The following is a 26,551-nucleotide window of genomic DNA, read 5'->3' as shown; positions in this document are numbered from 1 at the left end:
TTCCTGTAGTGTGAGATCAAGAATGGGACAAGAATTCCAGACAAGGATATTTTATGGGAACTGTCATTAGCGAGGAAAGTAGAAAGTAGATTAATTAAAATGACTCACACGACACATTACAGCCGGAAGGAGTTGCATATCTTTCAGAAGGGGGGTTGGACAAACTTCTTATTCCCCACTAAGTCTGTTGTGCTAGAGATCCCGCAAATTTCCATTTATCATCCTGCTGCAGTATATTTCCAGAATGATTTGGACATGGTGGAAATAATAGTCGTCTTTTACACAAGTAAATTGGTTAAAAGTGTATATATCCAGATAAGGAGGTCATTTGGTGTGTAGTAATGCATCTTATGTTTTTTCGTGTTTAGTTTGAAACACAATCTTGTTCCACAGCAGCTTTCAATTGTTCTTCTGTATTGGTGAAAAGTAGCGTTGGGTTCTGTTCTTCTACACTTGTGTTTAGCTATTATTTAAGCCTTCATTATGTATCAGTCTTGTGCTTTAAGAAAACATTCGGATGTTGAAGTTTATATCCCAAGCATTAGGTAAGCCAGCCTTTCGTTGCAGCAGCAGAGCCGTCATGAGCTGTAGCAGTCATTGCTTCGTATAGATTTATTGCGCACTGTGCTTTAATAAATACGCTTTCAGGCTTTTATGTTTGCCACTTATGCCATGTAGCTGAATGTTAATTCCCTGCCATCAATCACGCTTCTTTAGTAAATGATACATCTGTCACTATTCTTGGTCCATTTCATAATTATACGCTGCAAAAGGACATAGCCATAAAATACAGCTATGTTTCCCAGCTACAGTAGAAGTAATTGATTTCTGGTAACATAAAACTGTCATGTGTGTACATGAGGAATGACATTATGTGTAGCTATTATATGACTTGTATATGGCATTTATTACTAGTTTTCTTCTCTGCATGCTACATCTCTAATTGTCAGTTTTTCCTGAACTGGTGGGAGGACAAGAGCTGCTATGAGGTTTTGCATGCACTGCACCCTCAGAAGCAACAGCAGCCTGGAGGACATATATGGCAGTACTGAGCAGTGTAGCTGTGAATTCAGCATTGGGGTAAAACAGTAGAAGCAGCAGCAACAGCATCTCTCTCTCTGCAGCTGCTCCTTCCTCTCCCTCCCATTTCTAAAGACTTCTAATAGGCAGCAACTGTAACCTGATATCTCAGTGAACAGATTCCTGTATACAGATTAAATCCATAGATTAAGAGAGTAGTCCATGCAGTAGAGGAGCCTGATAACACTGGACAACAAAAACGCACTTTGAAAATGTACTTTCTCAAAATAGTTAAACTACCTTAATTTTGGTCGAGAAATAAGAATATGACATTAGATTTCGTTTATTAGCTCTGGTTTTTAAGATATACTAATCTCAAATCAAAATACTAAAAATACACTTTGAAGTTCTTTTCTCAAAAAAAACCAAAAACCTTTCCTAATTTTGGATCGAGGAAGATGAATGTGACATTATATTTTGTTTAGTGGGCCTAACTCTGGTTTTTTAGATAGAATTACGTGGCATCCTGGATTCTTACCTGAAATTACCACAAAAAGAAGTTGGAAAACGCTTAATTGACTTTTTTTATTATAATGTATACCTATTAATTCTAAGAGTTAAGCATTACGGTATCTGATTGACATTTTAGTTATTCAACTATTTTGCTATATATACTTTTGTTTAGTTTATGATTTCACTCATCTAACCTTGTGGATCTGAATAAAGGTACATATATTTAACTTAAGTGGGCTACATCTCAAATCCAAGAGCGGAACTCAAAGTTTTCAATGTCATTTTTGTTTCTTCCATGATTAAGAAATACCTATTTTCAAGTTTTTCTCTCACTTGATGGTTGCCAGGTGTCTTTTATCCAAACCTGTTTTTTTGGGATTATGGCTGGAAGGTGTCTCTTCACATTACAGGTCTGGAGGCAGTAGAGTAGTAACACTCCAGGTGCTGTGTGGCACTAGAAACGGGAGATTGTGGTTCGTGGTCCCTCGGAAGTAGTGGACGAGGTTTCTTCCAGACTCTCCACAGTTGAACGCACACTTACGTGCCGAAGGGGAGGTTCTTCCACCTAGGGCCGTGGCACTTTCTTTGTAAAGCGTCAATGTTGTTAGAAATTAACTGTGCTGTTTTGGGATGTGGTGGCACCGGAGCTGAGTGCGGCCACCATATTCTTTATTAAGCCGCCCCAGTGTGGATTGGCTGATCTCTGATTTCGCTAGCAGTGTCTATCATTATGGAGGAGCCATCCCATGACATTCGTGAAATTATGAACCCTACTTCACAGCCGGTTGTTTCTGGATGACAAGAAGAGTTTATGAGGGTAATAACCCTGTTCAGAAGTCTGATTTTATGTTATTCCTTTTTTGTAGGAAAGGCCAAGTAAAACGGCTGCAAAACTTAAAAATAAGCAATTGTGTAAAGCTGGGTTGCCTCGTGCTTATAGGAAGCGATCATGTAAAAGGGTTTACAGCAAACTGTGTCAGAAGTATCACCCTCGGTATTTAAGGATATTATGATGGTAATCAAATCTGAGATTAAAAACACCTTGAAGGATGAGAGATATATCATGGAAGTGCCGGATACCTCGGAGAGGAGACAAGGCTCATATGTTTTTTCAGATTCAGAGGAGGAAATTTTCATAGAGCTGAGTGAGATTTCCTTAGACGCTAATTTTTCTTCATTTTCCTCCTCCTCAGATGACACTGTCTCCCTTCTGAGGATACAGATAAACTTCTCCAAGTAATTAGTGCCACCATGAAGCTAGAGGAACCAAGAGTCTCGTTTTATCCAGGATATTATATTTAAGGGGTTAGAAGAGTATAAGCACATTCATAAAAATGTGTTCTCTCTAATTAAAATAGAATGGAAAAAAGCCAGACAAGAGATATTTTATGCCAAGTGGTGTAAAGAGAAAGTATCCCTTTGAGGGGGAAGTTTTAGCCAGCTGGGATAGAGCCCCCAAAACAGACGTAGCTATTTCCAGGGTATTCCAGGGTAGCAAAGAAATTGGCTTTAACCTTTGATGACGTAGGGTTACTTTTAAAGATCCTTAAAACAGGAAGATGGAAAACTTTCTCAAGAGAGCTTGGGAGTCATCAGTGGCCTCCCTTAAGTCTACTAAAGCTGCTACCTGTACAGATCTTTAATTATTTGACTACAGCAATTAAATTCTTCCTTTACAACTATCCAGAGAGTGGCCTGTTTTCTGGCAGAGGCCTTTGTGGACCCAGTAAGGCTTTCAGCCAGGACCTTATCCTTATTAAATTCAACTTTGAGAGCTCTATGGCTCAAGTGTTGGAGATCTTTTATTTAAAAAAATTGGTTGTGTGCCATTCTCTCTCAAGGAAAATACCTGCTTGGGCCAGTTTTAGATGACATATTGGATAAAGCCGCTGATAAGAATAAAGGTTTTCCAAGTTCAGTCTTTCCTTCCTTTAAGAGACCATTTCCGCCCTTTAGACAACAGAAGCCAGACTGTTTGGCAAGGTAAAAGGAAGATGGAGAAATTTGAGAGACAGAGAAAAAGGTCTCATATTTGATAACCCCTTCCTTAATCAGGGAATAAAGCCTGGCCAGCAATGGCGCCAGGGATCAGGTAGGAAGAAGGCTGGAGTTATTTCTTCCTGCCTGGATGGAAATTTCAGCAAGTGCTTTGATAAAAGACATTATTGCAAAAGGTTTTAAATTGGAATTTGAGTCTCCTACCCCAGGGAGATATATTGTTACAAAAAATCTGGTAGGAGTAGGATGTCAGGCCTTAGAAAACATGATATTAGAATTGATACCAAAGGGTATTGGTCTTTGTAGACCAAGACGAAGCAGGTACAGGATTCTATTCCACCCAAGTTCCTAGTAAGGAAAACAGAGTGGTTTTTTTCGGAACTTTTTTCAGTTTGAGGAGGCTACATCTGTATTTAAAGTTGAAAAAGTTCAAAATAGAAACTATAATATCCACTGTAAAATTTATGTTTCCTGGCTGCTTTGTGGCGGTTGTAGACTTGAAAGACACTCATTCCCATTCATCGGGATTTTCAAAGGTTTTTAAGTGTTGTGGTGTACATTCAAGAAAAGCTGTTACAGCTACAGTTTTGAGCACTTCCATTTGGGCTCTCAAGTTTTTACAAAGGTAGCATCAGAAATGGCAGTGCACATAAGAGAGAAAAATATTCTATTTTTACTGTATCTGGATGATTTTTTTGATAGTGGCGAGGACTGACGTGGACTGCAGAGAGTCCGTTCTCCGTGTGTTATCTGCCCACAATCCAACCAGAAGCTGGGTTGGATTGTGGGCATAAGAAATTCGAGAACTTTTCCAGTAACACAATAAGTCTTTTTAGGAATTGTGTTGGATTCTTAGGTTCAGTCTTGCCTTCATCCAGTGATATCCTTGAGAAAAGCAGTAGGGGTTCAGAGGTCCCTCGTGTATTTTGGCTATGAGATGGACACAAGGTCATACCAGAGCTCTTCAATGGAACATTCCGAATGTGTGGGATAAGAGCCTGAGCCATCTAGACCTAAAGGTACAACTGACATTGAAAGTAACATAGAGCTTAGCATGGTGGCTGAACAGAGATAATCTGGTTCTATGAGTACTTTGGGTTATATCCTCCCCTATAGTGATTACTACAGACGTCAGTCCTTGGGGCTGGAGGGTCTGTTTAGAAGATCAGATATTTCAGGGTTAATGGGAGACAGACTATCTGAAGGGTTCATCCAACTTGAAAGAGCTAGGGGCACTAAGCTCTTATTGCAGTATCCCCAAGAATTCAGATTTGGCACATCAGGATCCTGTCGGACAACCTGACAGCTGTCCCTTATATAAAACACCAAGTAGGCATGAAGTCGATATCTCTGATGATGGAAATGGAGAAGATTCTGTATTTAGGGGAGAAGGAAGTTTTCTCTCTCTCAGCACTCCACATAAGCGGCAAGAAAAACAAGAAGGCAGATTTTCGCAGCCGCTACAGATTGAAACAGGGCGATTGGTGCCTGAACTCATCAGTGTTCAATATGATAGTTCTTCTCGGGCATCCCAGAGATAAATCTGTTTGCCTTAGGAACAAACAAGAAAACAAATCGCTTTTTTCATTGAATCCAAAGGAAAATCCACAAGAGTAGATGCATTGATGGAAAAATGGAATCTCAGCCTGGTATATGTGTTTCCTCCCACTTGCATGATTCCAGCAGTGCTCAGAAAAATTCAGGAGGAGAACGCAAGAGTGATTCTATTCATGCCCTTTTGCCCAAGAAGAGCACTGGATCTGCTATCTCAGGGTTCGATATCCCATCCTATTAGTGGCATGGAATCTGAGCCGAAGATTTTAGAGCGGTATGGATTGTCACAACCATTAATACTTACTTCACAGAATAGCCACAAAAAGCAACTGACAATATTTATTTCAGAACTTGGAAAAAGTTTGAGTTTCAGTAAAAGGAAGTTTTCCTCTATCTTAATACTTCCAATTAGAGAGATATTGGAATTTCTTCAAAAGGTTTTTGAGAAAGATCTAGCAATTAATACTTCGAAGAAGCATGTGTGAGCCTTGGGGGCTTTTTTGATTGTAGACTAGCTGAGCATCCATGGATAATAAGATTCATTAAAGCCTCTTCCAGGTCCAGGCCAATAAAGAGTAAAGTTCCTCCATGAGATCTAAACTTCGTGCTTAATAATCTCCCTAAAGCTCCTTTAGAACCATTAAATTCAGCATCTATCAGAAATTTGACTCTTAAGACAATTCTCTTGGTGGCTTTGACTTCAGCACATAGAGTCAGTAAGTTGCAGGCAATTTCAATCAATCCTCCATTTACTAGCATCACGGATGATAGAGAGACTATTACTCCAGATGTGGCATTTTTACGTTTCATTGCCAAGAGATCAATCTGCTGTCCTTTTATGTTAATCCAAAGACACAGAAAAAAGGGTATTCCATACTCTTAATGTCTGTAGATGCATAATACTGTATATCCAGGCTACAACTGAATGGAGGAAGTGTAGTGCTCTTTTTGTAATATTTCACGGCTTGAATAACGGCAAAGCAGCAACAAAATGCTGATTTCGGCAGCTGTAATGGAACCTCCAGATGGAATCATACAGCACAGTGAAAAATGCTTTCGTAACGCTTCCTTTGAACACTAGGAATTGACGTAATTCCATGGTAGTTGGGATCACATTGTGTTTGTGTGTGTGCCCCACCTCTCCATCCTAAGGGTTTGGTCTGCAATAACAAAAGCGTCATTCTGTCAGAACTCTGGGCAGTACCATAGACTTTCATTAGTCAAACAAAGGCATAAGCTTGATATAAGTAAGGGATTACAATATCAGAGCCAAAAGATATTTATTGAGGAAAACTGAACACCTGAATGGAGGCTCTAGTACCCTGTTGGGCTGCCTCTAGCTTGAATGGTGGATGTGATATGGGTGAGCATGGAGGCATACGGGCTCTATATGGTATCTGGTGGCATATCAGTCCAGATTTGCTGTAACCAAGCTTCTAGAGCGTGCAAATTTGTTGGCTGTTGAAGTTGGCGTCCCAAATAGTCCCATACATGTTCTATTGGTGATAATCTGGCGACAGGAAGTATGGAAATGTTGTTGAAGCATTCCTTTGTCACCCTTGCTGTATTTGACCGAGCATTATACTGCTAGAAATTGTCTCTTGGAAGCCATGCCGTGAGCGGCAACGCATGTGGCTGCAGGGTGTCCTGATTATATTGAGCTGTTATTGGCACTCTTATTACTACTAAAGGTGACTGTTGTATGTGACAGACCCGTTAACTATCATACCAGCAGTGGAAGTAGTGTGCCACTCCACAGCAAAGGCAGGATTGAGACACTCACCCGTAGTTCTCCAGGCAAGAACATGGCTATCGTCCTTGCTCAGACAACCTAGTTCCACTCTGTAGCAGTCCAGTTTTGTCATTAATGACACCACTGGAAATGGAGGTGACAGTAAGTGAATGTCAAAGGCAGTACATGTAATGGCTGCATGAGACCAAATGTCCTTCAGCCAAGCACCTGGAAATGGTTTCACAGACACGGGGGCCTGTAATGATGGTGCCACCTGTCTTTGGAGGGCGGACAACAAAACAGTTGGAGCTCCTCATGCTTGTTGGATGATCAGACAATCCTCACTGCTGGTGGCCTGTTGAGGGCGTCCTAAGCCCAGTTAAATTGTTTGCGTGCCCTCACACATCCACTGGTTCCAACATCTAACAGTCTCGTCAGAACGGGCCAGGTAGTGGGCAATTCGTTGATATGAATATCTGGCTTCTCGCATTCCAATGGTGCTTCCCTTCTCAAACTCTGCTAACTGGGTGAAATCTCCTTGATTGCGTCATAGAAGCGTGTAGTGTTCAACAAGCTCCACAGAAGCAGAAAAAGAGGTCCACTACACACAAGAAGCCTCTGAGAGCCTTTTATTAACCTAGGGTTGAGACTGTTTTTGGGGCTTCGGTGACAAGACCGTTCATCTAATCACACCACAACAGTAAAACAACCACTCCTTTTAGCTGCTTGATTTTTTTTTTCTCAAAGAGTCTATAAAAAGTATAATCCCAGACCCTAAAGTTCCCATGGTTCTGGTGCTGTATCTATGTATTGTTTGTTTCTGGTGCTGAATTTTGGCTATGAGCTTCTGGCTGAGTTTTTATTATGACAGACGAAGTTAACAGATGATGGATGGTCTTCTACTAGTGGGCCACTGCTGTGCGCTTGCCTCCCAGACTAAAATCTGCCAGCCAGCAACTGCTCATATCTGAGTAGGGTTTTTGGACCCTGATTGGATTATATATATAGGTAAACCTGGATGTAAGGGGGCCCATTATACTATTAGTTTTTATCAACCCCCTTTATACCAAAGTGTTCTTTATCCGCACCTGGAGCGCTGGAATTTGCTCTCTTTTAGAGATGAGCGAACGTACTCTTTTCGGATGTTTTTGCACTCGAGCACCGCTTTTTCTGAGTAACTGACTACTCGGGCGAAAAGATTCGGGGGGCGCCGGGGGTGAGCGGGAGGTTGCAGAGGGGAGTGGGGGGGGGGGGAGAGAGAGCTCCCCCCTGTTCCCCACTGCTACCGCCTGCCCCACCACGCCGCCCCCCGGCGCCCCCGAATCTTTTCGTCCGAGTAGTCAGTTACTCGGAAAAAGCGGTGCTCGAGTGCAAAAACACCCGAACCGAGTACGTTCGCTCATCTCTACTCTCTTTCCCTTATTGGTTGCATGCACTGTAAACACTATCACTGTGTAGAGCCGGTATCTGACTATTATATGGTGACTGCTTTACTTAGTGGTATAGTAGAGATGAACAGCTATATCGAAGCCACTGTGTTATAGATATTCTGTTTCTAATATAAATTTTGGCGGCATGACGGCAATTCTGAATTTTGCTATGGGGCCCCATGAGTTCTATCTAGGCTCCTTATCTGTGCAATTTCAATAAGTAGATGCTGTAAAGATGTTGAGGTTTATAGAAGATCTTTTAGAGCTTAGTGTCTTTTATGGGATATTGTATTTATGTCACTTGTAATACTGTGATGCTCTTTCCATATGTCCATTTGCAAACACAATGAAGGTCAGCCATTATTGGATTCCCATCAATGATTCCTAGAGGAATTATCATACATGCCAGACAGCCGGGAAGCCAAGCTATATAATAGTCTGCTTTAGATCATGCTTAGGCCTTATAGAAGATTAGTTCCTGTTTACATGCTTTAATTATTAAAGACAAATAGGTAGAGCCTTGAAATGGCATTTCATGTGATTGGAGATTAAAGAAGGTCCATTGTGAAGCCTTGGAGGGTAGCTTAATACTTGAATTTTAATATTTGTACCAGTGATATAGATCCAACTCCTATGCTTCTAGTAGAAATACACCGAGTAAGACAAGCTTTTGCAAGACAAATAGGTTTGTGTAAGGCAAAATGGTTTGATTTCTCTGCAGCAACATGTACAAATTCTGCAATATGTAATCTTCTAAGTACCTGTCACTGCCTGTCCATTTGAGAGTAAAGTGGCATTGTCAGCAATGCCATCTACAAAGCAATGTTTCTTGCTGTGCCTAATGAAGAATACAAATGTACTGCACCGTAATATAGATATTATATCGAGAGCCGATTCTGCACGAAGCAGGGTTGTTGAAAGCAATGGCACTTAGAAAAAATATAATCCTGCTTTCTATATAAAGATAATCTATTATGGTTTTTCTTTTTCTTTTTATATAGGACTATGGAATACAAAGCTCAATCTTCCAGAACCCTGCAAAGTTACATCTGACCATTGGGACCTTGGTTTTGCTTAATGAGAACGAAGTGACTCAGGCTTGTCAACTTCTACACAGCTGTAAAGACGAATTTCTATAGTAAGTAAATTATGCCTCAAAGGGCTTGTCTCCTTACAGACAGCCACTTTAATAATAAGAACTGCTTACCGCAGGTGTGACTCCGAAGACCCCTGGCTAGGAAAAGTGGCAAATACAGTATTACATGGTAGATATTCAGATGACATGAATGGCCTGTGTCTATCCCGAATGGAATCTGCTGCATGTTAGTCTCTCTCTGCTCTATTCCATAGAGGATGGTTCTAAGAGAAACAAACTATTTAATAGATCAGTATTACAGTGCTATGTACATTATTGTAGCAATTAGGTCACTTAAGGGGAGATCTGTCAAAGTAACATAGTATGTAAGGCCGAATAAAGACATATGTCCATCCAGTTCAGCCTATTTCCACCCAGTGTTGATCCAGAGAAAGGCAGGATAAACCCCAATGAGGTAGAAGTCAATTTTCCCCATTTAAGAAAGAAAATTCCTTCCTGACTCTAATCTGGCAATCAGAATAATCCCCGGATCACCGACCCTTCTGAAGTTAATGATCATAACATACAATATTGTATCATTCAAGAAAGGCATCCAGGCCCCTCTTGTACTCCTTTATCAAATTTGTGATCACTACGTCCTCAGGCAGAGAGTTCCATAGTCTCACTTCTCTTACTGTCATCACCCTTACCTCTCTCTCTTTGACAGGTAGTGACAGACACATTGTTTTCAGTGTTGTGTTTGGTCTATGTGTCTGCTGTGTAGTTTTTGAGAAATTCGCACTGAATAGTTTTTGCCCTCACATTGTATGTGTGAAAAAATCCTCTCAATGATATGAATGAACTCAGGAGTACTTGTCAAAAGCTTTTGGTTCACCGCTCCCCAGCTACTAATGAAGAATAAAACAGGAGAACAGTGCCCTAGTGAACTTGTATATATTTATAAAAATACCAAGTTGCACTCACCAAGGTTTTGGGGAAGGACTCAGGTCCCAGGTCAACCCCAATAACGTATAACATAGTATGTAAGGCCAAAAAAAGACATATGTCCATCCAGTTCAGCCTATTAACCCCTATTGTTGATCCAGAGGAAGGCAAAAAAACAATGAGGTAGAAGCCAACAATTTAAGGGAAAAAAATAACCAGGAAGACTTCAGTAGCACGTTAAATCATCAGGACCCCCGTAATCTTTAGAAACTCCTGGAAAACAGAAGTCCCAGAAAATTGAAGAAGAGCAAATGTTGTCCCTATATTCAAAAAAGGGAATAAGGTGGATTCAAGAAATTACAGAATTAAAAATTAACTGACTTGAGTCTTAAAGGTGTATTCCCATCTCGGCTCTTTATAACTAAGATGGGAAAACCTGAAAGCCCTGTTTCAACCAACAGTTGGAAAGAGCCGAGTGCGTACTGCAGCGCTGTTTCCGTAGCTCTCACTGAATTCAATGGGAGCTACAAAAAATAATGTAACACACTCCCCAAGCTACGGAAACAGCATAGCATGCCTATCCTGCTCTTAGGCAGGGGTTCCCCCACTTCCCCTGATTAGTAGAGGACAGGTTTCCTTCTATCGTTGCCTGGAGTGGTGTCATTTGTCCATGCAGATACTGTGAGTGGGTTTGCGCAGTGGTTCTGCTTCAAGGTGCACAATTGGTTATTCTCGTACACACTAGGCCTGTATGGATAAGACCTATGCGACGTTGTGTGTGGTCTGCTGCATATATATACCAGTCCCTCTGCAAGAGGAAGCTAGTATACCTTCACTCTACGGTTTGGTTTTCTTGCATGCCTGTTATATGTTGTGTGTGTTTAGGTGTGAACAGTGTCGTGTTCAGTGTCTGTGCAGGCGACCGGACATCAGCTGTGAACAGGCATGTTTAGTGTATATGTGTGTGAACAGTGATATGTTCTGTGGGGCTGCGCAGGTGGCCAGACATGAGGTATGAACAGTCCTGTTCTGTTTTGCATGCTATCACTTGTGTTTTGGTGTGAACTGCGTCCTGTCCTATTTTGATTTGCTTTCCACCCTGGGCAGTTAGGTCCCTAGGTTCCAACGTAGAGCCGTCCTTATTGGGACAATCACCCTGCTTGCAGGCAGGTGTCGTGTGGAATTTGTCTCATTAGAGTAGGTACTTGCGAGACAACGAGGACCCGTGATTTCGGCTCGCGGTCTTAAGTGTCTTGGCCAAGACCCAAACTAATTCCTCATACATTCTATAGTTATTTCATTTGGCCATGCGTGCAGGTATGTTTGCAGGTCTGCAGTTCACGGAGGGGGGCGGACGTAACAGACATCCTAGCCGAATTTTGACATCTGATTCGGATTCAACGCATTCGATTTCATGTAAATAACATGTTTTTCTCCCAGTAGCAAAATCTTTCTTTATCAGTGGTATCGGGCTATGAAGAAGGCTCTTTAAAGAACTTGTAAACAAAAATTACACCTCCCCAAAATAGGCACAACAGAACTAGAACCCCTATTAAAACATGTTAGGCTAGGTTCACCTATGTTTGGGGTCAACATTCATGGTATATGCTGAGCTTGGGTTGTACTGTTGAGAATACCTTCTTCTGATGGAAAGCCCAGAATGTAGTATACACTTTTACCCTACCTATAGGTGGAATGCAGGGGCTGTGGTGCCCTATTCTTATGTCTCACATCGGCTTCTTATGGCCTTGTTTTGGAGAATTAAGACTGACCATTGACAGTCTATAGCTGTCTTTTACCTCTACCAAATGAGAAGCTGACGGGGCCTGTAAGATTATGCTTTCTTGTCGAGTGCCACAGCCCTTTAGTTCTAACTATCAATGGGGTCAATGTGCCATATTTATGCTACTGTAACATACTAGAGATAAGTTAAAGGGGCTTTCGGGTTTCAGGACAAAATTCTGTCCCAGGACAGGAGAGAGAGGGGCGTATACTCGTATTACCTGCAGTTGTTCTTCTCTGCTGCTCCTGCTATCTGCCAGTGCCGGGCCCCATTTTTGAACATTTAGGATATCTGCAGCAATTTTCTACCTCTTTAATGAACACTGTGCACTGCTCTCTGATTGGCCAATGCTAATCGCATGAGCAATTTTGCTCAATTAGAGCGCAGGTATGGTCTTAAACTACCAATGCACTGTGGGGATTCGATAGTCTGAAGATTGTATCGGCTATCTCAGGTAGCCAAAAATGGGACTCAGCTGAAAGGAGGGAAGGCAGGCAATATAACCCTTTCTGGTTCCAAGGCAGTATTTTATCCCTAAACCAGACAATTGCTTTAAATGTGGCCGTAACTCTGTGTAATTTGTGGCTCCCAACAGCTGTAGCCAGATTTCATTGGAAGGCACTAGGTTGTTGCATTAAAATGGAATTTCTTTATCATTTCAGATCGGTTTTTGTTATTTTAGCACTGTGTATTTAGTGCATCCATACACAGTATGTTCTGAGTTTGCTACATAGTCACTAATGTTTCAATTTATTATTTTTTAATCTTAAGCAAAATTGCTGCAGGAAAGCCTATGGATGTAGAAGTATCTGGAATAGAATATATGAATGATGATCCAGCAACGGTAGATGTCCTTTATGCCAAAGTCCAGATGAAGGATGGATCAGAAAGGTAAGTCATGCTGCAGCTATATGTGCACATACTGGGTTACTCAACCCTCTCATTACTACCCACTGCCTTTTCACGTTGTGCTTTGACTGAAAATCTTTAGTTGTGAAGACGGTTATTCCGAGGCCGCTGCCAGTGGGGGGAGTGTGTGCTTCAAGTGTGTGCATGCTTCAGGTAGCAGCCAGCTGAACTGTGAATGCACCTCTGGCCTGTAATACAGCAGTACATGATAAGTAATGGGAGGCATATATAAATTGATGTACTTATGTAGAGAAATCTTTTATGTTACGCACTACCATAACGTTTTTTTTCTATATTAAAAGGGTTGTTCAGGATTACAAAACCCTAACTAATTTTTTTCCAGAAGCAGCACCATACTGCACACAACCTGTGGATATGTGGCCCCTTTTTTTGAAAGAAAGCGGTCATCATTTTCTAATCCCATGCAATATACAATAACGCACTTTGCAAATTTGTTTCAAATACAACACTGTGAGTAAGGCCGGGCTCGCATGACCAGTATACACTTGAATTTCAGGAAGCAGCACAGCGGGAAACAGATTCCAAAATGCCATTTCCCGCTTAAAAGCATATTGGAATCTGTTTCCCGTTGTGCCGCTTCCTGAAATTCAAGTGTATACTGGTGTCTGAAGTGCTGGCATGGCAATCTAAATACTCACCATAGCCATCCAGCTTGACAAAGGCCTGTCACAGGCTGAAATGCATTGCTGCTAGAGTTGAGCGAACGTACTCTGTCGAGCTTGATGCTCGTTCGCGTATTAGCGTACTCGATGGCGCTCGTTACTCGAACGAGCATTATGCCATGTTCGACCCCGCCCCAGTTTTTGGCTCCTCCCCGCTTTGACATGCCTGTTGTGGCCCCTCCCCGCCGCAGCGCGCGTCAATGGCAAATTTTTAGAGAGAGCGAGAGACCGAGACAAAAAAAAAAAAAAGCTCGGGACCCGGCGTTCCACATACAAAAATGCTCGAGTCTCCCATTGTAGCCAATGGGGTTCGTTACTCGAGTAGAGCTCTCGAATTTTACGAAAAGCTCGACTCGAATAACGCGGACCCGAGGATTTCGGTGCTCGCTCATCTCTAGTTGCTGCTAATTGTACTTGTGATTTTATTGATTAAGACGGAACTTTCCTATACGGCCCTGTGGCGGAACCATCTTTATTGCTGTGACACGTTGCAGGGGGGCTCATGGAGGAGTCCCCCTAAATTAGTAAGTGATTCTATTTTTTCATATGACTTGCACATAGAGCTCCGATTTCCAGGGATGCTTTGTTCATATGTGATCTGCCTCAAATACCCCTATTGAGCACATCTCGTCTTTTTTCTTTGTTTTGTGGGATCCATCCTGGAACGCTGCCTGGGCTTTGTGGTTTCTGGTTGACCACTCTCCGAACAAATGTGGATTCAGGTTCAGTATTTGGAGGATATCACCACCGGATTCATTGTTTTTTGGAGCGCCACCCCTTCCTTACACTTTAGAATCATAGACTAGTAGAATTGGAAGGGACCTCCAGGGTCATCGGGTCCAGCGCCCTGCTCCGTGCAGGATTCACTAAATCATCCCAGACAGATGTGTCCAGCCTGTTTAGTATTACTTCCACACTTCTATCTTTTTACTAGGCATTGCTTTTGCTCTAGCAGTATCTTTAATATGAACATTTCAATGTTTGCTTGGATCGACAAAACATTAGCTTTATTTTATTGCAACCATAACTTTTAGATGTGGGATGGATCTTCACTCCCAAGCTTAGGTGACCCAAAATGTATAGAATCCAAAATAAATGCACAAAAATGTTGTTCAGATTTTTTTTTACTTAAAGGGGTTGTCCCGCGCCGAAACGGGTTTTTTTTTTTTTCAACCCCCCCCCCCCCCCCGGTTCGGCGCGAGACAACCCCGATGCAGGGACTTAAAAAAAAACCAGCACAGCGCTTACCTGAATCCCCGCGCTCCGGTGACTTCTATACTTACCGGTTGAAGATGGCCGCCGGGATCTTCTTCCTCCGTGGACCGCAGCTCTTCTGTGCGGTCCATTGCCGATTCCAGCCTCCTGATTGGCTGGAATCGGCACGTGACGGGGCGGAGCTACACGGAGCCCCATTGAGAAGAGAAGAAGACCCGGACTGCGCAAGCGCGTCTAATTTGGCCATTAGACGGCGAAAATTAGACGGCAACCATGGAGACGAGGACGCCAGCAACGGAGCAGATAAGTGAAAAACTTTTTATACCTTCTGTATGACTCATAATTAATGCACAATGTACATTACAAAGTGCATTAATATGGCCATACAGAAGTGTATAGACCCACTTGCTGCCACGGGACAACCCCTTTAATTGGTCACATCCACCTCAGATTCATAGACTCATAGACTGGTAGAGTTGGAAGGGACCTCCAGGATCATCGGGTCCAACCCCCTGCTCAGTGCAGGATTCACTAAATCATCCCAGACAGACATTTGTCCAGCCTTTGTTTGAACACTTCCATTAAAGGAGAACTCACCACCTCCTGTGGTAACCTGTTCCACTCATTGATCACCCTCACTGTTAGAAAGTTTTTTCTAATATCTAATCTGTGTCACCTCCTTTTCAGTTTCATCCCATTGCTTCTAGTCTTTCCTTATGCAAATGAGAGTATGGCTGATCCCTCTGCACTGTGACACCCTTCAGATATTTGTAGACAGCTATTAAGTCTCCCCTGAGCCTTCTTTTTTGCAAGCTAAACATTCCCAGATCCTTTAACCGTTCTTCATAGGACATGATTTGCAAATTGCTCCCTATCTTGGTAACTCTTCTCTGAACTTGCTCCAGTTTGTGTATGTCTTTTTAAAGTGGGGTGCCCAGAACTGGACACAGTATTCCAGATTAGGTCTGACTAAGGAAGAGTAGAGGGGGATAATGACCTCATGTTATCTAGACTCTATGCTTCTCTTAATACATCCCAGAATTGTGTTTGCTTTTTTGGCTGCTGCATCACATTGTTGACTTATGTTCAGTCCATGATATATTAGTATACCCAAGTCTTTTTCACCTGTGCTGCTTCTGCGTAGCTCAATTCCTCCCATTCTGTATGCGCTTTTTTCATTTTTCATGCCCAGATGTAGGACTTTGCATTTCTCCTTTTAGTCGCATTCTTTTAGTCGCTGCCCACTGTTCAAACTTTTCTAGATGTTTTTGAATACTTTCTCTTCCGTAGTGTTAGCTATCCCTCCTAGCTTTGTGTCGTCAGCAATTTGATCAGTTTCCCATCAATTCCCTCCTCCAAATCGTTTATAAAAATATTGAACAACACTGGGCCTAGGACAGAGGCTTGTGGTACCCCACTTGATACATTCTTCCACTTGGATGTGCAACCACTTATGACCACTCTTTGAGTATGATCACTCAGCCAGTTGTGAATCCACCTAACAGTTGCCTTATCAATCCCATGTTTGGTCATTTTTTCAATAAGTATGGTATGAGATACATTGCATACATGCTGTTTCATAATTTGTTCAAAGATACAGTGTTTACATTGCTAACAAGGGAAACGGTAAGGATTTCAAATGATTATCTTTAAGTGTAAACACTCAGCACTTAAAAGCAAAAAAGTCGTTGTCGTTTGTTGAAATGACAATCGTTGCATGTAAATGGGCCTTTAGGGACCTTTCGCATGGAGTTGCTAATCGTTGGAGCAAGCTAACTATGAACGAGTCATTTGTTTTCATACAATGACTGTTTACACGTGCAAACATAATCATTTACATATTTTATGTATTTTTTTGTCGTAGCGCATTCAGTTAATTGTTGGTTTGTCCGGGGTGTCTGGAAAGGTATAAGTACAACTTAATGATCGCCCTTTACACAAAAGGGCTGTAAAACAATAATTTTAATGTGCACATAAAATATAAATGAACGATAAGTGAACAAATTATCATTCATCGTTCCATCGTTGGCCATGCTCACACAGCACAATTATCGTTCATTTTTACATGATTCAACGATGATTTACCAATTTGCTTTATTTCTCTTTTCCCACAGTTAGAGATGAGCGAGCATACTCGCTAAGGGCAATTACTCCATCGAGCATTGCCCTTAGCGAGTACTAGCCCGCTCTGAAGAAAAGGTTCGGCTGCCGGCAGCGGGTGGGGAGCGGCGGGGAGAGCGGAGAGGAACAGAGGGGAGATCTCTCTCTCCCTCTCCCCCGCACCCCCTACTCACTGCCGCAACTCATCTCTCACCTGCGCCGGCAGCCGAACCTTTTCTTCCGAGCGGGAGATACTCCCTAAGGGCAATGCTCGATCGAGTAATTGTCCTTAGCGAGTATGCTCGCTCATCTCTATTGATGGTATCTCATTGTTTGCTTAGCTCAGGATCTCCTCAAACCCTCTTACTGAGCCACCGCGGCTCTTGCTGGTTACTTTCATTATTGTTTCCCGAATTGACTAGCCTAAGTGTGAGACTCAGTCTGGGAATAATTCTGTTCCTTCTTAACTAGAGATGAGCGAGCATACTCTATAAGGCAAACTACTCTAAAGATTCGAGTGCCAGCAGAGGGCGGGGAGCGGCGGGGGAGAGCGGGAAGGAACGGAGGGGAGATCTCTCTCTCTCCCGCTTCCACCTGCTCACCGCCACAACTCACCTCTCACCCGCGCCGGCAGCCGAATCTTTAGAGACGAGCGGGCAGGTACTCGAATAAGGCACTACTCGCTCGAGTAGTTTGCCTTATCGAGTATGCTCGCTCATCTCTATTCTTAACTCGTTGCCCCACCAGTTCCACTATATGTACTTACATCTTCCTTTGTTGAGGTTTGTATGCATCTAAATAACCTTTCTATTAAGTCACTTATTTCTTGTTTTGCCAAAAATAAATAAAAAAGTTAATTTAAAAAAAAAAAATGAGGACAAAGAGAATTTGTATCTATTCTTCATAACAACCAATAATGTCCGTTTTACTGCCAGTTAGTCTTTGAACATTTTTCTTCACAACCAGGTCTAATTTTGTGTGCATTTTCCTATTTTTTTTTCTTTTTATACAACATAGAGGTATTGTCTTTTACAGATTTGTTCAGCAATCCGGCTAAATGCGGCATTGTTCAGACTTTGTGACAGACTGGCTATAGAAGAACCCTGTCAGCAGGCTAATGTCTTTATAAAGCTGTAAATGTGTGGATGTATTGGTGCTTGTATTGAATTAGGCTCTGAATAAAATCAGTCGTGGATAAAGGAGCGTCTATATTGGAGACTCAGACAGCAGAAATTTCATCCCATCACCTTTGACTCTGCTGTTATCCTTCTAAGACGGTGGCATATATCTGGTCCAGACTATCATAGAATTGAGGCTCCGGCTTACTTTTAAGATAAGATTATGATGTTCTTGGCAAATGCACAGGCTTTTTATGGAGAAGTGAAGGTTCCCCCTGGTTTTCAATGCGAAATTCCAGTCCTTCTATGGCCATAATCATTATCCTTGATTCATTGCAATGTCAATATACATTCCTGTTTCTGAACAGCATTACTCATTCGAAATGCTCTTCCCGAGAGTCCGTTTTACCGGCCTTGATTTTATAACTCTCTACTTTTAACAAATGTATTAAAATATAAAGATATGTAATAGGTAACCTACAAGTGGTTAACTATTCATGCACCTCTATTGGTCACATTGCAGTGATATTATAGATAGTTTTAGGCAGTTAGCTCAATACACAGTGTATATTTTATGAAATAATCCTAAATCGATGAGTTTATCATCTGATGTGTTCATCCATCGAGATAGTTGCTGAGTGCATCAGTTGGGTTCATTGATGCCGGAAGTGATTCAATTGCTGGAGCTTACAGAAAATACAGATGCTAGTTAATTTGATTGCCCATGTGTTTTAGAACAGGACATCACAATGATTAACTGTCTCTGAATACCAGATGTTTGAAAACTGGCATTAGACCGATTCCAAACATTATAACGTCAGTGCTTTTGAGCTGTTCAAATAAGTTTGTCGAAATATATTATGATCATCAATATCTTCTCTTCAAGGGTATAAACAAATCAGAACTCTCCAAAATCATCTTGATATGGGGTTGGTATATTAAATATAGCTCCATTATAAGAATTCATGTACATGGTCACATTAGGGCTCTGTTTTGTACAGAGCCTTAATAGGGCTCCCATGCAAGTGTACTATATCTATGCGTCAAGGTCTGGAAGTAGTTATTCTAGAATCTAAGTAGCTGAAATAATCTAGATGGATGTTGCAAATGTCAAAGCACTAATCACCACTTGTCCGTGAGTGAGTGAGTGAGTGAGTGAGTGAGTAACATGCTTCACCCCTGATCACATAACTCTGACATCATCAAAGGTCCTTCATCTCAGTCACAATTTCACTTCAGCAAATAGCTGAATCACTGGAGCTCTGAGCTCTACCCTTGATTACATGATGGTAACATCATCACAGGTTCTTCAATATCTTGACCAACTCCAACCGTCATCACAGGTCCTTCAGTGAATTACATGTGATCATGTCATTCACTATATTATATTAAAGGTGGGAAATTGCACCACCAGAAACACTGGTGCTATAAATTATTACCAATAACTGGTAGTTAAATAGCAGACTAGGTTTCTTTTACAGTTAAGCAACAACAGATTGTAGTTTTAGGCAAAGATGTAGTCAGAAGCAACTCACATTAGGTACACAGGCAGCAACAGCTTAAAGAATGAGGCAGCAACAAGCTAGACTACAGCCAGGAAGCACAATCATCTGGTCACAAAGGTACTCTTACATGGGTCCCAGCAATTATCGCATGGACGCAATAGTCGTCCAGTAAACGGAGGTGGAGCGTGCTGGAGATCCCTTCTGGCCACCTGCCTCCATTCACTGCAAACAGGTAGTCATTCAAAGATGAACGAGTGCCTGTTTACAAGGGACAATAGTCATTTGGTTTTTAGGTGAGCTAAAAACCAAGTGACTCTGAGAACTGAGTGATTTATCACACAATGCCCGGTTGGTGACCGTGTGTACACGGGCCAACTGTCGCCCAAATCACTGTTTCCACCGATTATTTGGGTGATAATTGCCTCGTGTAAAGCTCCCTTAAGGCCAGGCTTATATAGGAAGTCCCAAGGTGAGGCCAATCAGGCAACCAAGGCAAGGAATCCAAAGAAACAAGGAGCTAGTCAATAGTTCAGCAAAGTTACTGTCCTAGATCTCCAGCAGCTCAGTGAGAAGCTACAACCTGGGTTCAAATGTGTAGTTTTGATTTCATACAGAGATATTTTTCTGTGAATACAACACATGGCAGAACATGTATTGTAGCACACAGAGGTTGTTTGGTACTGTTCTAGGGAGCCATACAGCCTACGGATACCTCTATATAGGCTATCTGCATGAAGGATGAGTAAAAAGTTATCATCTATTTACTTTTCATCAGAAAATACAACATCTGGTTTTCTCTATCACGTAAAAGAAAAGATTTCTCACTTATCTAAAGCTGCATTCAGATTGCGTTTGAGCCCTTGTTTGGAAGTTCCATCCCAGAGCTCCATTCGGATGACCGAAAATGTCTTCCGGACAAAGCCCTGGATGAAGCAGTAAGATGCTGTTAACAAGATGTTTTAGCAGGTTTCTGTTTGATTCCAGCAGTTGACCATGCTATTGTCTCTGGCCAGTGGCCAAAATCGAACGGAAAACTGCTAAAACTAGACCAAAGCCTGTAGCTTTGGTTCCTGTTTTACTTCAAGCAGCCTGTAGTTCCGTCCATGGTTCCATCTAGAACCTATTTCGGTGGTTCCGTCCCAGGGCTCCACCAAATAGGGTTTTAAATGCAAACTGAATGAAGCCTTTGGGTGGCTTTACACAGGAGAACGTTTGGCCCAAAATGGCTCAAATGAACTGTTTGTTGACAGTGAATGGAGGCGGGCGGCAGGAGACATCTCTGGCAACCTCCACCTCTATTTATTGAATGACTATTGCTCCTGCATGAAAGCACAGGAGTGATAGTCATTGGGACCGCTGTCTGGGGGTAATAATGGACGGTCGTTCCGTGTAAAGCTACCCTTCTCTACTTTGATATCTAAATCGCTTGCAGTAATTATCCCAAATTGAAGATCTTTTGAGACTACAAAATTCATAAAATATTGTTTATGACGGTGAAACGTCTTTTAATCTGTTTACAGAACATCAGATTATCTGGCACTAATGAAAAAGAATTTCAAAGTCAATTTTAATTGAAAGCGCTCGCATTTTGGATGAGAGTGATGGAGGTAACGCCTAATTGAACATCTAAAAACTGATGCTCAGAGATCTGCTTTTATAGCACCACTAAATTGTGTGGACAGTTTATCATCACTCACATCAGTCCCTATCTCTTATTGTGGCTCATAATCTAAATTCACTATCACAAACGCGCATATACACCCTAGGGATGTCAGTTAACCTATAGTTTTAGAAAGTGGGATGAGACTGGAGTGCCTAGAGGATACCTACAGAAACACAGGGAGAACATATGAGCTCCATGCAAATCTTGAAGAACGTGAGCCCTTGACTTCAGTGGTACAAGCAAAAGTACTGAGCCAAAAAACTGCCAATAATGCCAAATGTCTGAATATTAATGGGCTGTAGAAAATAAAACAAATCTATTCTCATTCATTGTCTATATAATGCATCACTATGCAAACAACATCATTGTAATTACTACTGGGCTTGTATCCAACTACAGGAAATGTCTGCATGGACTTTCCATTTTCTCCCTGTTCAGGCTTTCTCCAGTTCCCTCCCACCCTTCAGGAACATACTGAAGTTGCCCTTTGTAGCCCAGGTATTTTTCTGAAATAGGACAACTAACTCTTTGGTGAGAAGGACTGATGTGAATGATAGCAATTGATGTACTGGCATGTGTTACAAGCGTATTTAGTGCCTTAAAGGCCAAGAGATTTTCATTATCCCATTGCAAGAGCCATAACTCGTTGACACAACCATATGAAGGCTTGTTTTATTTTTGGGATGAGTTGTATATTTTAATGGCACCACTCTAAGGTACATATGTTTAAGTAAATTTAAACTCCTCACCCACAAAGCTCTCCATGGCGCTGTGCCACCACACATCGCCTCCCTCCTGTCCATAAACACTCAGCCTGCACACTCCGATCTGCTAACACAATCAGACTAAACACCCCTCTAATAGGAACCTCACATACTCGTCTACAGGACTTCACCAGAGCAGCACTGATCCTCTGGAATGCTCTACCCCAAGGCATCCGGACAATTCCCGATGCACAAAATTTCAAATGAGCCTTAAAAACTCATCTCTTCAGGGAGGCATACCAAATCCATTGACATAGTCCCCCTGCCCCTACCTATCGCACCCCACACCTTTCACCCTGCCTATCGCACACGAGCTCCACTGCTGCACCTCCTTACCGCCCCACCCGTTGCTTTCTAATAACTGATTTCCACATGTAATTCTCGTATTGCCTGTGTTCCCCCATGCCTCAACCCCACCCTTGTACCTCCTGTACCACCCCTACCCCGTTTGTTTTAAACTGATTGCATATCACATGTAATTCTTGTGTTTTTTGTGTTTATCCCATGCTTGAAAGCGTTGCGGAATAAGTTGGCGCTATACAAATAAAGATTATTATATGTGTTGTATAACTTTAATTCATTTTTGGGAGGGGATCAGCACAATTACTGCGATTACCAAGGTAACATAGATTTTTTTACTACTATAGCACAATAGAAACACATTTTTAAAGACAACTGAAAAACAATGGACTCTGCATCGCCACATTCGAAGACCCAGGACTTTATTTTCTTACCGGCAACTAAGCTCAGGGAAGAGTTGTAGTTTTTATTGTTTCCATTTTGAGCTACTTATTACTTTTTTGGGAAGTGAACAAAAGAAAAATAGCAATTCTGGCATTATTTTTTTAAAATTATGTTTACGACGTTTGCCATGCGCGCTAAATAAAGTATTTTCATTGTTTGGGTCGTTACGAACATGGTAATACCTATTATGTGTTGGTTTTATTAATTTTATTTTTGATATTTTATCTATTTAAACATGCTTTTTGTTGGGGAAAAAAAAAAATATATATATACTAGATTGTTTTTCTTTAAATTATATTTTATTGATGATTTTTTTAGCCCCTTTAGGGAGCTTGAAGATGTGGTCATTCAGTCGTTAGGATAGTACACTGCATTACCTATTTAGTGGATTCTAGATGACAGCAGCCTATTAGACTTTGTGGGAGGCAGGGCTTAATAGGCTGAGTTACATGGCAGACATACCAGGCTTCCGGCCGCCATGGGAACCCATTGGTACCTTGCAATCACACTGCAGGGTGCTGATGGGTGACAGGAAAAGACCCCTTATCTATGTCATCTGCTTACAAGCCGCAGTTGCTATTGATTGTGGCATGCATGTAAAGGATTAAACTGACGGATTCTGACATTTCTTCATTTCTGGCGGTTACAGCAGGAGCCTGGCTGTGAGCAGTCTACTAAACTAAAATTAAAGGGGTTGTCCCGCGAAAGCAAGTGGGTCTATACACTTCTGTATGGCCATATTAATGCACTTTGTAATGTACATTGTGCATTAATTATGAGCCATACAGAAGTTATAAGAAGTTTTTCACTTACCTGTTCCGTTGCTAGCGTCCTCGTCTCCATGGTGCCGTCTAATTTTCAGCGTCTAATCGCCAGATTAGACGCGCTTGCGCAGTCCGGGTCTTCTGCTTTTCTCAATTGGGCCGCTCGTGCCGGAGAGCGGCTACTTGTAGCTCCGCCCCGTCACGTGCCGATTCCAGCCAATCAGGAGGCTGGAATCGGCAATGGACCGCACAGAAGCCCTGCGGTCCACCGAGGGAGAAGATCCCGGCGGCCATCTTCAGCAGGTAAGTAAGAAGTCACCGGAGCGCGGGGATTCAGGTAAGCGCTGTCCGGTTTTCTTGTTTAACCCCTGCATCGGGGTTGTCTCGCGCCAAACGGGGGGGCTGTTGAAAAAAAAACAAACCCGTTTCGGCGTGGGACAACCCCTTTAACAGCGCTTCTAAGGTGATGTATTCTCTTTTTTTTTTTTTTGTCATTTCCGGCAGCTAGGGCTTATTTTCGAGGTAGGACCTTTATTTGAAGCCGACTTTGTAGCACCACTTGCGACATTGTAGCGCCACAAAATCGCGGTATTGCCACGAAAAAAATGCAGCGATATCGCGCGCACCACTGATGCGATATCACTGCGATTTTTTTTTTCGCGGTGATATCGTGTCGCCCGTGTGAAGGAGGCCTAATTCAGAGACCATAAACCTTTCACATCTTTATCAGTGGACTATTTAGGTATTTATTTCTCTACTCATCCTGTTGTGGTATTCTTTTAAGTGCAAATTAACCACATCCATGTTTGTGCCTTGTCATAAGTTCGGATCTATTTCATTATGCCTGAGGAAGAATCCTGAGAGGTCTGAAAGCTCGCTATGGCATCATGTATTTTTGTTAGCAATCAAAAGGTATCATATCTACAAGATTACTTGGTTTCTCTTGCTGGGAACAATCGCATTTTGCTCTACGGCTAACATCATACCAAACTTTTTTTGTATATGACGCGTTAAAGTTTTCAAAATTTGTAGCTTTGCAAAATATATGGGAATGGGAAATAAAACTAAAACTACCCCAAAACAGAATTTGCATAATTTCATGCATTTCACTGCCTCTTCGCTATCTTGTCTTTATCACATGCTATATGAGGGCTCTTAGTTTAGAGCACATAATAGCATTAGACTGAGCAGCATTGAGCTTCATCTGGTTTCATCTAAAAGTTTTTGAATGAAGTGCTCCAATTAAAAAGCCCAGTAAATTGTTAACAGTGAATTGCGGAAGGGCAATTGACTGAAGTGCTTTAATTATGTGGAGTTTGGACTGTGTTTTTGTGCCATTTGTAGAAACATGTCTGGATTAATTCTATTCTTGCAAGGGCGCCATGACCTGACAGCAAACACTTGGACCGTGTAAGCTTCCTTGGAGTTCTAGAGGATTTGTTCATTAACAATTCTCCTTTTGGCATCTACAATATTGACTGGTCTTGTTTACTAGTTACATTCAGTGATTTAATCCTACAATTTGCTGCTTGGCTGCACAGTCTTTTGTCTTGGGGATGTTACAGTTTTCTGGTAGCTCACGTGTGATTCTAAACCTCGGAAACATTGTAGACTTATCACTGGGCGCCTAACAGAGACTGACAGATAGTCTTTTATTCCTAATTATAAAATGTAGCAGACAACTGTTTCCTGACAGCAATTGGAAGACAGAAAAGGAAATAACCAGGATAGGAAACCTCACATCGTGCTGTATTTCTCTTCAAGCTAAATTTCTGTTCATTAGTAAATATGATGTCACTGAATCCTATTCTTTTTTATTCTTTATTTTTAAAACTTTTTAAAAGTAAAACAACTAAGAGCTCCAACCTAAAACATTTACCCCCTATCCACAGGATGAAGGATAAAAGTATGATCACTGGGGGCCTGTCTGCAAGGATTCCCAGGGGTCACAGTGCAGCACATGCCCAGTCCCTCTAGTGAATGCAACGGCGGTGCTTTTCTGACTACATTCACTTCTATGGGAATTAGGGCTATTACCAAGGACATCATTTGGCTATCTCTGTAGACCGTGAATGGAGCAGTGATCACACATACGTACCACCTCTCCATTCCCTAGTGAGTATTGGAGGTGCACCGTCCTTGTGAACCCAGCGGTGACACCTCCAGTGATCATACATTTATCAGTTATTCTGCGGATAGGTGATTTAGGTTTTTTGGCAGGATAACACCCTTTTAAATGCATTCATTTTCATTCTAAATCATTTCTATATTCAAAATTTTGTGCCTATTACCATCTTAATATATCTTTATTGTAGTGGGTAGTCCATTCCTCAGAGAGCTCCAAATCACACATAAAGTCAGATTTAAAGAGGGGTTTCAGGAAAATGCTATTGATGACCTATTCTCAGGATACAATTGATTATCAATAGTTGATCAACTGGAGTCCAGTGCTCGGGACTCCGTGTGATCAGCGGATTAGGTACCTGTACAAAAGGGTACGGAGCAGAAGCTCCGACCGCAGTATAGGGGTTGTCGCTGGTCATTGCAGGCACTGCTGTCACTGATTTTAATAACAGCCATGCCTGCAATTATAAGCATCGGCCACTACACGGGTCAGAGCAGCACCTTTTGTGTACTGGCATGAACAGCGGGTGCCCGCCAGTCAACTATTGATGACCTATCCTGAGGATGTGATGTGTAATGGGAGCTGCTCCTGTTACACAACAATGCATCTGCAGTTGATATTCTCACTGTAGCATCAATTCTGTTTTTTTAGTTTAATTATCTCTTTTTTTTAATTTTTTGTTCAACAGTTCCTGTATATTGTAGCAAGACAATAACTTTTTGGACCAAGTACCGTGGATATTTATTACATTAATGCTACAGGTTTTGATATTCTTTTGAAGCCCACCAACATTGTACTGTGCTGGCTCTAATAGTTTGAAGAGTTGCTACTATTCCGGAAAACTCATCCCACCATGTACTATATGATTGCCCATTCATTTGGAGTGGCTACAACTAATGATACAATTCCTC

The 26,551-nt window shown here is 41.8% G+C and overlaps 1 protein-coding gene across 2 annotated transcripts in view; it reads left to right on the top strand.

Moving 5' to 3' along the window:
* ASCC1 (activating signal cointegrator 1 complex subunit 1) overlaps positions 1 to 26,551 on the top strand; it is a 296,768-nt gene that overhangs the window by 67,931 nt on the left and 202,286 nt on the right. For both annotated transcript variants that reach the window (XM_066600567.1, XM_066600568.1), the window contains exons 6-7: positions 9,249 to 9,385; positions 12,822 to 12,941. In XM_066600567.1, coding sequence (XP_066456664.1) covers positions 9,249 to 9,385; positions 12,822 to 12,941 — 257 coding nt within the window. The remainder of the gene's footprint in view (positions 1 to 9,248; positions 9,386 to 12,821; positions 12,942 to 26,551) is intronic.

The sequence above is a fragment of the Eleutherodactylus coqui genome, chromosome 4, assembly GCF_035609145.1.
Source record: "Eleutherodactylus coqui strain aEleCoq1 chromosome 4, aEleCoq1.hap1, whole genome shotgun sequence".
NCBI lineage: Eukaryota > Metazoa > Chordata > Amphibia > Anura > Eleutherodactylidae > Eleutherodactylus > Eleutherodactylus coqui.
Note: the sequence above shows the minus strand (reverse complement) of the source record. Positions and strands in the feature narration are given on the sequence as shown.